The sequence below is a fragment of the Ursus maritimus genome, unplaced genomic scaffold (genome assembly GCF_017311325.1).
Source record: "Ursus maritimus isolate PB19 unplaced genomic scaffold, ASM1731132v1 scaffold_28, whole genome shotgun sequence".
NCBI classification, from domain to species: domain Eukaryota; kingdom Metazoa; phylum Chordata; class Mammalia; order Carnivora; family Ursidae; genus Ursus; species Ursus maritimus.
Window position 1 is genome coordinate 24008088 of NW_024425341.1, and position 10540 is coordinate 24018627.

At 41.1% G+C, this 10540-nt stretch overlaps 1 protein-coding gene across 1 annotated transcript in view; it reads left to right on the plus strand.

The window, feature by feature from the left end:
* CSMD1 (CUB and Sushi multiple domains 1) overlaps positions 1-10540 on the plus strand; it is a 1580412-nt gene that overhangs the window by 1426883 nt on the left and 142989 nt on the right. Inside the window, exons 44-46 of the mRNA XM_040643176.1 lie at positions 1357-1502; positions 2307-2387; positions 3437-3550. Coding sequence (XP_040499110.1) covers positions 1357-1502; positions 2307-2387; positions 3437-3550 — 341 coding nt within the window. The remainder of the gene's footprint in view (positions 1-1356; positions 1503-2306; positions 2388-3436; positions 3551-10540) is intronic.

Here is a 10540-nt window from a genome sequence, read left to right on the forward strand (position 1 = left end):
AGCAAGGGGACAGGGTGAGTTCAGGGTATTGGAAGATCTCAGGTATGGGTCTTATGGGAGTCCAGGTGAGCGGGACAGAGAATATAGAAGCTTATAAATCACGTGAAAGATCCCAGGCTTGGTTCTAAGAGCAATGAGGATTCGCTAGGGTTTTAGGAAGGGGAATCACCTTGGCTGCAGAATTCCCAGTCTCATTTTGTGGGAAATGTATTAACTGGGGGCAAGAAGGGAGGCTGCCTTTGAGGCTGGAGAAATAACTCTTGCAGGGAGGTGATAATGGCTGAAGCAGAGGCTGAGGGAGTGAGGAAGAATGGGGAACTTGAAATATTAAATTGATTCTATGAAGCTGCCCTTTCAAAATCCAAGGCAAAACAAAACCCACAACATTACACTATCAACCCTTTCACTTGGATTAACGTATAGACTTAGCAGGTAGAAGCAAAAGTTCTTCATAATTAACGAAATAGAGTGTCTACTGTCAGAACACTAACAGAAGAGAGACCGAGAAGTCCAGTCAACTTCGTGACATTAAACATCTCGATCTTTCTAAACACAGTGTTCACAGGACAGTAGTATTTTATTCAGTTTGTTAAAAACACAAAAATTCGACTGAGTCAATTTGAAGATCTAATGGGCTTTATTTAGTGATTCTAGTGATTCAGGAATCAGGTAGCATTCCATCTGGCTGAGGAGTTACCGGTACACAACGGAAGGTTTTCATAGCAAGCAGGGTGGGGCAAGAAGTTACTAGCAGGAGGAAGGATTGTTTCAGTCAAGGTCACCTTCCCTGAGGGGGAAGGGCGGGTGGTCTTATCCTGCAGATTACCTCCTCTGCCGGGGGCAGCTCAGATGGAGACCATCCAGGGGACTTCATGGATGTTGAACATTTCTGAATGATTGCCTTAAAATTTCACTCCGAGAGTATTTGAAAGTGCAGCTCAGTCTGGCTTTGCTATCCTGGGCCAGGGGCTCGAGCTTGCACCGTCATTTCCTTTTTAATAAATTCTTAAAAACTTTTTACTTCGGTAGCAAGATCTCCATAAATTTCACCCATAATTAAAGAAACACCTTTGAATTTAGACTTTCAAATGTGGACGTTTGATACATGGTATTACATGGTATTACAGTCACTAGAGTCAGTATGAACGTGCCTCTGTGATGGCTCTGAAAAGGTCCACAGTGGGGGTGAGTAAAAATCAGCCCCGAGTCTCCCTGCGTGAGCGCCAGCTCGGTGCCTTGCAGCGCAGGCTCAGACCAAGCTGCTTGGGCCAAGATAGAGTCCATGTGTTGGAAGAAAATGATTGTGATTTTCAGCTGTGATCAGGAACTTCCTTCTCAAACTTCTCTCTTTCCCAGGGATGGGCCTGATCAGAATTCACCTCAGCTGGGAGTTTTCAGTGGCAACACAGCCCTGGAAACGGCGTACAGCTCCACCAACCAAGTCCTGCTCAAGTTCCACAGCGACTTTTCGAACGGAGGCTTCTTCGTTCTCAATTTTCACGGTCAGTGCATTCTCACTCTATCGATTAAGGCGGAGGATTCCATTTGGTTCTCCTGGTAGTGTTGACACATGCGTCCTTTCCAGTGAGAGTTCCTTGCTTTTGCCAAGCGAGAGCCCTCTGGGACTTTCTTGCATTCGATGCCGGAGGTTCCTGCGATGCTCTTGTGCCTAATGCTGTTTGATGATGTCACATCTGGTGTGTGGCAAGCTTGGATTCATTCCAAGAGAAGTGGATTGCAAATGAAACTCTGGTATGGAGACCCTTGAAACACACGTAGTCCTTTCCTCAATTTCCCGTTTCTGTCTCCAGAGGAGTCAAGGTAGCAAACACCATGGAATTATGGATGAGGCAACAGTGAATTTAATGATTTTGGAAAACCAGTAATTTGGAGAAAAGCGTTATCAGTCCCCTGTATCTCGTGAGGACCGCACCCGTGGAAGTCCTCTGCATGGGGTGCAGAGAGGGACCTTAGCAAATGTCAATCTGGACCTGGCACCAGGCCGCGGCGGAACCATTTCTCTTCCAGGAGCCCCCAAAATTATGGAAAGTGGTTTTACTTAAAAGTCATAATTTTTAAAACTGTACCCTTTTTCTCTTTGACTTGATATATTCTTTGGCATGAAATAATCCTGTAAGCTTGAGTCTTTTATGAAACAATGGTTTACAAATACAGACATTGCAGTGTACCCAAGCATTAAAACAATAGCAGAGGGCTGCTTTTTGTAATAATTCTGTTTATTCAGCGAATGTAATGCAGTGTTTTTTTTTGTTTGTTTGTTTGTTTGTTTTCCATAAACCCTTCAGCATTTCAGCTCAAGAAATGCCAGCCTCCGCCCGCAGTTCCACAGGCAGAAATGCTTACCGAGGATGAGGATTTTGAAATCGGTAATGTGTTCTTTGTCACGATATCATTAGCTCAACCCAGCTTTAACACCCACCCCGCACTGCAATAGTTACTCACATGAGTAAATGAGTATTTGTCAGAATATTCTAAAGCATTGCTAGGGAGCTCATCTATCGAATAAGTATGTTTTTTTTCCTCCATCTCCATGATTTGTTTTTGCCATTTGAACTTTGCTTCTGTCATTTTGAGCACATCCCTACCTCACCCTCTCCCCACCAGCATTTGCTAGTTTGTATTTTTCTTTTAAATAAAGTTTTCAGAGACTGACTTAAACAGATGTTTGCGTTTAGTTAGAAAAGCATGTTCGTGCACTAGAAGGACTTCATCATTTGTAGCTAAAATAATGATGAGTATAACTTTGACCTTTCACTGAAACTAGAATGTAATTGGTGAGTGTATTGAATGATAATATTTAGAAATTCTGCTTCATCATTCTATATTAATGACGAGTTTCATTAAATAATCATCAGGTCACCTTAGGAAACCAGCCGTGGGGTACGTTTGTGGTATAATTACTGTGACCCAGGATTTCTCTGTCTCAGCTACAAATACAACACCCTGTCCTCACCCCATGTTTCAGACCCCTGGTCAAACCACGTGACCCAATTTCTGCTCCACTCATGATGGCTCAGTTAATGGGAACATTGCGCTAATTAGGCCAAGGTCACAGGTTAGCCCTCTCTGGATGCATTAAAGCCATTCTAATGCTCCATCCTTAAATCCCAAGCAATCCCAATTTGCTGTCTTTTTTTAATAGTCATCATGGGGGAAAGGGTGGAAACATAGACACATGAGTCTATGCAAAAACCTGCCACATCATCTGTGCTGGCATCGGTGAAGACAGCATTTGTGTAAGTCGAGAAGTGAAAATAGTCCCCTTTGATCAAACAAACTGGAAATGAGTACTGGTGCGGGTTCAGAACTGGTTCGCTCACTGACTTCATCTGTTAGGCGGTTATCTCTACGTTTCATACGTTCGCACACTCTGTGTGTCATGGAAACATAATCCCAGGTGTGTTGGCTCTTTCAGGGGATTTTGTGAAGTACCAGTGTCATCCGGGGTACACGCTGTCTGGGACGGACACACTGACGTGCAAGCTCAGTGCCCAGCTGCAATTTGAGGGTTCCCTCCCAACGTGTGAAGGTATGCCGAGCTCGGTCCTACACCTGCTCGTTCACCACGGAAATTGTATGGCTCGTGTTGTTCCACATGTTTCTTGTATAGCCCTGAATTTAATCTGTGTTATGATCTCCTTGCAATTCAGATTACCTGCTAACAGAAATACCTAATTACCTTTCTCTTTTAGCTATCTCTACAATACAAATCAAAAGCATATCAAATAGGAGGTCTTTTTTTTTTCCCAACAGTTTACCAGAAAATTTTCAAACATACAGCAAAGTTGAAATTATTTAGAAATAACCATCTGAATACCACTTAGGTTCCACCATTAATGTGGTATTTATATGCATAGTCATGTATCTGTTATCTTCCTATCCATCCATTAATCTGTTACTTTTGATACATTTCAAGGCAAATTACAGGCATCACTGCACTTCCCGCTAAACACATTAGTATGCATTAAATTATCTAGTGTTTACTATTTTTTTGTAAAATTTATAAACATTGAAATGCACGTAGGTTGCATACGATAAGATGCACACATTTCATATATTCACGTGTCTTTAAAATACATAGAGCATATGCAATAACAGAAAATATAGAGTAACACAAGATTTGAGGCTGAATCTATTGATTCACCTGATTGGAGTATAATTAGATCACTTTAAAAATATTTGAAAGGCTCCATTCCCAAGTAGTATTGGGAGAAAAAAACACTGGAAAAAAATATAAATAAGCTAAAATGGCTCAATGGAAGACAGAAGCGTGATGGTTTGGCCAATTAAAAAGTTTTCCAAATTAGAACAGTTTTGATTTTTTGACTTCAAAATCACAATAAACATTCAATTCGTTTAAAGATTGGGACCTCCCCCCTTTCAAGGAGTTTGATTATTTTCATTTATCAGGATAATGAGGCCCCTAAAAAAGCCCAAAATCTAGGAAACGAAGACCCATTGACTCAATGTAGATTCCCAACAAGTGACCACAGGTAAATCATGATTATCCCGTGGGCATTGTGTGTAAGTAGGATGGTTGATCTGCCTTATTTGTGGGGTTTTTGTAAAGATGCAGAGCGTATTAAATGAATTATTCTAAGTGGTTTTCTTTTTTAAGATTTTATTTGTTTATTTGAGAGAGAGAGACAGAGATTGGGACAGAAATAGGAGAGAGAGCACAAGCCGGGAGGGGAGGAAGAAGCAGGCTCCCCACTAAGCATGGAGTCAGTTGTGGGGCTCCATCCAAACACCCTGGGATCATGACCAGAGCCTAAGGCAGAAGCTTAACCAACTGAGCCACCCAGGTGCCCCTGTAAGTGTTTTATAATGTTAATTATCTGCAACTTCCTTTGTATTGCAGTAGTATTGATTTTGCAGGAGTTCCCGCACTTAGCACTGGGCGGGGTGCTAAGTCAGGAGACTGAGTCATTACTTTTTGGAAAAATCAGTGTGTCCATAGCATATTACATCAGCGACAACCATCTATGGTGGATTTTTTTTCTCAAGGTGCAAGGGGAGATAAAATGTTCATCTTTTCCCATTTTATATAAAAACTGAGGTAAACCTTCACATTTTTAGGGCACATCTTAATTCCGACAAACAGAGCCTTAAATTTCTCAGCATCGATGATTTCAAGCAAGGGTGGTCTTAGCCGACGAGTGAAGCAAGGCATACACATTTATTGAACATGCTACTTCAAAAAGAGGGAAAGTTACTTTATTATGTGGGCTATCCCCAAGATTAACCTCATTTTTATTTAAATGAAATTAATTCATGACAGTCCAGGAACAGAATGAGTCAGCACGACACGAGCATCCTTCCCCAAGTTACGTGGCTCTCACACACGGTTGCAGGGAGGATTCTGCTAACAAAACACAGTCTCTCTGCTCGGATGGAGGTTCCCGTGTCCTACTGAACTCCCAGCAGTGACTACTAATTCTCTCCTGTTTCCATTCAGGAGTAAATATGGTTAAAATAAACCGAGAGTTATCTTAGCTGCCATTCCCTAAAATACATTCTTGAGGGAAAGCAACGAGGGGATCAGATGGCTTTTATCAAATAACCACTTAATGATAATCTTTCTTCCACTCCTTTCTATTATTTGGTTGGGCTCAAGGGGAGGGAGTGGACAATCCCCCAATAAATTATGGGTGGAAAATTGCGTGAGTTATGAGTCCTACTAAGTTCTGCTTTGAAAATTATCACCACTTTTAGGGCGATTGATTGTTCCTTGGAAACAATGGGAGCAAACCGTGCTTGAAAGTTAACATCCTATGCAGATATACCTTCTTGGATGCTCATCTTAGTTTAGAAAACACTGAATGAGGGTCTGGAATGTTTTTCAATACCACCAAGCAATTCTCCCATTCTCTCTGAGCTTGGGCTGAGTGCCTTACGGTTGGAATCAATTCTGACACTCTCTACCTGGACACAGTGTCCGACCCCACGGGTGAAGGGCTCAGTCCTAAAAGACGGCTCCCACTTTGGAGGCGGGTCACAAAGCCAGCTTGACGCCTGTGCTTCTGACTCACCTGTGATAGACCAGAAACAGTCATGATCCCTCTTTGGATTTTATCCTCTGCTGGAAGAGCTCATGTATCCTAGGGAAACATTTGCTTACACTTAGGAGTTACATCCTTTGTATTGTGAAGAATTATATTCTGTGCCCTTTATTATGTAACGAGTACAGGTGAATAGTCAGATGAAGAGGTATAGGGTGCAAGGTCTGGAAGGGGTCTCAGCACAGGAGCTTCTGTGCCCCGGAATCGGGGTGTAAGAATTGTTATAGAGCTCAACTTACCCCCACTCCCTCCCCAACCCACTGCTTCACCAGAGGTCTGTGAGTGGGGCAGGAATTTCCATCCAGCTCCTCACTGGGTCTTTCTGTTGACCAGACCCATCCTGATGCTATGGAGGGCCCCACCCCAAGTCACTGTATTAGCTAAACTCAGGTATAATCTAAGGGGGCTCTGTATGAGAAAGATATTCTCAAACAAAGGAAATTCCAAGGGTTCTAGAATCTCTGTCAGGATGCTGGAACAAAGACCAAGTATATTTTACAATAGAGGAATGTCACAGAAGTGACTTTCCTCATGTTAAGGAAAGAGGAGCCCTTCAAAAAGTGAAGAGAAGTAATAAAGGTCAGGAAGCAAGAAAGGGCACGGACGTCCAGGAAAGAAGTGGTGACTCCTTGCACTTTGCTCTTAGGGTGTGTTTGGGAAAGTGGCATTAGGTGGGCTGGAAACCTTAAAAGTGGGCCAGATTTTAACAGTCCTCAGTGGTGCCTGGGTGGCTCCATTGGTGAAGTGTCCAACTCTTGGTTTTGACTCAAGTCATGACCTCAGGGTTGTGAGATTGAGCCCCGTCAGGCTCTGCACTCAGCTGAAAGTCTGCTTGAAATTCTCTCTCCCTCTGCCCCCCCCCATGCTCACTCTCTCTCTCTCCCTCAAATAAATAAAGAAATCTTAAAAACACACACACACACACACACACACACACACACACACACACACACACAAAGGTCTTCAGTATCTAGTGGCTTCAGAGTATGGACAGTGCAAATCCATCAGTGGTTTTAAAATATTCAATTACTTTTGAAAGTTAGAGACATACATTTTCAGTGAACACTAAAGAAAACCAGTGCCCTTCAGATAATGAGCATTTCTGGTTAAGCTCAAGCATGACCATAGCACACATCTCAAGGACCCCAGGAGACAGCTTTCCCACCTGTTTCTAGTGGTCTCTTTTCACAATTCTCTGGGACCTACAGGTGTTTTAAGAATTAGTTTTAATTATTTATAAATCCTAATGTTTGACTGCATTAATTTTGCTGAACCCCTGTAAGATGCATTAAATAATATGCTTTGGTTTTAAGCCTCACATTTCATTTCTCTCCAAAAATAAGCTAAAGGAATAACTTTGTGCAGAGATGTAGTGACTCAAAACTCAGGTGAATGTCTCAGAGAGGCACGTTCCTTCAGAGATGTCTTTGATGGGAACCTCAAAAAGGTGCTTCTCATAGCAGGAGGAATCCAGTGTCCCCTGCGGAGATGCAGGCTGTGTAGAAAGTGTGAATGCTGATAGAGAAATGAACGGCCCAGCTCTGGGAGAGCCTCCAGTCTCTGAAACCTTCCCACTGTGAGTGGGTGTTGTTCCTAGCAACAGTTTATAGCAAGGGACAGGAAGGAATAGGATATATGAGGGAGAAAGAGACACAAATGAATCAAAAACACGTTAGCTCCCAGGGAGACATACTCAAGTGCATTTTAAAACAATATGTACATCTGGAAAAAAAATATGAAATTTTGTAAGAAAAAGGAAACAAATAATTTCACTTATATTTTCATTGCATCTTCTCCAAGCAACAGAAGCAGCATTTTGAGGAAAATGGAGAGAATAAAAATAGTTATGTCTGAGATTCTGCTTCTGATCTATCACCACTCACACCTTTCAAACCCGGGCATGTGCTGAGCTCTGCAGGTGGATTTCAGCAACTTGGTGGAGAGCTTCCTCTTTCTTGATGATCTGAAGTTCCAGTGTTGCCTAAGGATGATAGTGGAGCTGGTGAAATCAGAAGGGGAGATTTGGGCTAAACGTTTCTCACGTGTAATGGCACAGAATGAAATGTGCTGGGGCAGCAGTGAATGGAGTCGGGAAGAGGCAAGCAGGTGGTCAGTGCATCGCAGGCGTTGAAGCACATTCTGCCCGTGTAGTGCTTCAGACTGAAGGAAAGGGTTTACATATTTGTATCTATGACCCTGACAAGTAGCTTTATTGCCTTCTAGTGATATCAGAGTAGAGAAACGCTCTGGCTCCCACTGCAAAGTCAAGGCGTCCATGGAGATTCTAAAACTCCAGGCCCTACACCTATGCACCCAGATAGAAAGGCTAATTTCCTTTTATTGCATTCTCTTAAAAAATGCCAGTATGTTCATTTTTGAAAGGACATAATATATTTCACAGAGTGATCTTACCACCATCACAGAAGAAATTACTTTCTAAACTAAATTGCTTTTGTCTGAGTATTTTGGTTTGAATTATTTTTTGTATATAACTTACCATTACTTAACATTGTAAAGATTCTTTTTTTTTTTTTTTAAAGATTTTATTTATTTATTTGACAGAGACAGCCAGAGAGAGAGGGAACACAAGCAGGGGGAGTGGGAGAGGAAGAAGCAGGCTCATAGCGGAGGAGCCCGATGTGGGACTCGATCCCGGAACGCCGGGATCACGCCCTGAGCCGAAGGCAGACACTTAACGACTGCGCTACCCAGGCGCCCCTTAACATTGTAAAGATTCTTAAAAATCTACCTAAAATACTTATTTATTAAAAGGGCTCTTTTGGGATAGGCTGGTGATGAGTATTAAGGAGGGCACATACTGCATGATGCACTGGGTGTTATATGCAAGTAATGAATCATGGAACATTGCATCAAGAACTGGGGATGTACTGTATGGTGACTAATATAACAAAATGAATATTATTTTAAAAAAATTTTTAAAAGATTTTACTTATTCATTTGACAGAGAGAGAGAGAGAGCATGAGCACACAAGCCAGGGGAGTGGCAGGCAGAGACAGAGGGAGAAGCAGACTCCCCGCTGAGCAGGGAGCCTGATGCAGAGCTTCAGGCCAAGACCCAGGATCACAACCTGAGCCGAAGGCAGACGCTTAACCAACTGAGCCCCCCAAGCACCCTTTTAAAAGGGTTCTATGAAATGTTTCATTGTTGGTGATCTTATGCCTAAACATTTTCTAAATTTTAAGTTACATCTGAATAAGAACACTAAGGTAAATCAAAGAAAAAAAAAACAAGAAAAATTGCCTTTTACTGGACAGTTACTTGAATCAAAATATATCACATAAACTTTACCTATCTGGGAAATTATTTCAAAATGCATGTATTAATAATAAAAATTTAATTAATTAAAATAATATAAAATTAAATAAATTAAATAAATTTAATAATATAAATTTAATTAATTAAAAGGAGATAATTCAACAAATAAGACACATTTCCTCTAACAAAAATCTCTTTTTCATGTAGGAAAAGCCGATCATTTAACTTTCAAATTTACAAATAGTTTTGCTAGGGGCACCTGGGTGGCTCAGTCAGTTAAGCATCTGCCTTCTGCTCAGGTCATGATCCCAGGGTCCTCAGATGAGCCCCGCCTCAGGCTCCCTGCTCATCAGTGGGTCGGCTTCTCTCTCTCCTGCCTCTCTGATCTCTCTCTCTCTTAAATAAATAAAAAATAATACAATCTTTAAAAAAATGAAAAACAGTTTTGCTATATCTCTGTTTAATTTTGAACCTTATCAATAGATGATATAATTTTTTCTTAATAGTTGTATAAATAAATTACTCCTGGATGATAAATTATCAATGAAATCAATTACTGATTAGGAGACTGGTGATTTTCTTTTGCATATTCATACCTATGCAGATCAGTTTTATTTTGATTATCTTGGAAGTAGTTGAATAAAGAAAAAAAGGAGAGCAGGAAGGAGAAAAGTATGTCACTGTGTCCACACTACCTTAATGATTCATTCATAATGATAAACTGATAAATGATTCACATGATAAATTCATCGTTTAGAAATCACTAGTCTTACTTATTATAATAATACACTGAAAAGGTGAGGTCTTGCTTCTTAGTTGAGTTGGGAAAACATGCGATCCTAGGATCAAATTTCCAATGCACCTGCCCAGTTCAGTCCTAGAAAGTTACTGTAGAGTGAACGGTACATGATGGTTTTAACCATTCCTATATCTGTACTTCCCAGTTCACTCACAACAGGTAGTTCAGCAGGAGCAAGTACTTTGCTTCACCACCTTTTCCAAATAAAGGAAACTTTCAGGTTCCAGGTTTCATTTCAATTTGGCAGTTTTGTCAGATTTGGCTACCCTAGAGTTATGTCAGTGACATAATCTCTTTCCTTAGTGGTAAATGAAATCAATCAATCAATCATCTATCTATCATCTATCTATCTATCTATCTATCTATCTATCTATCTATCTA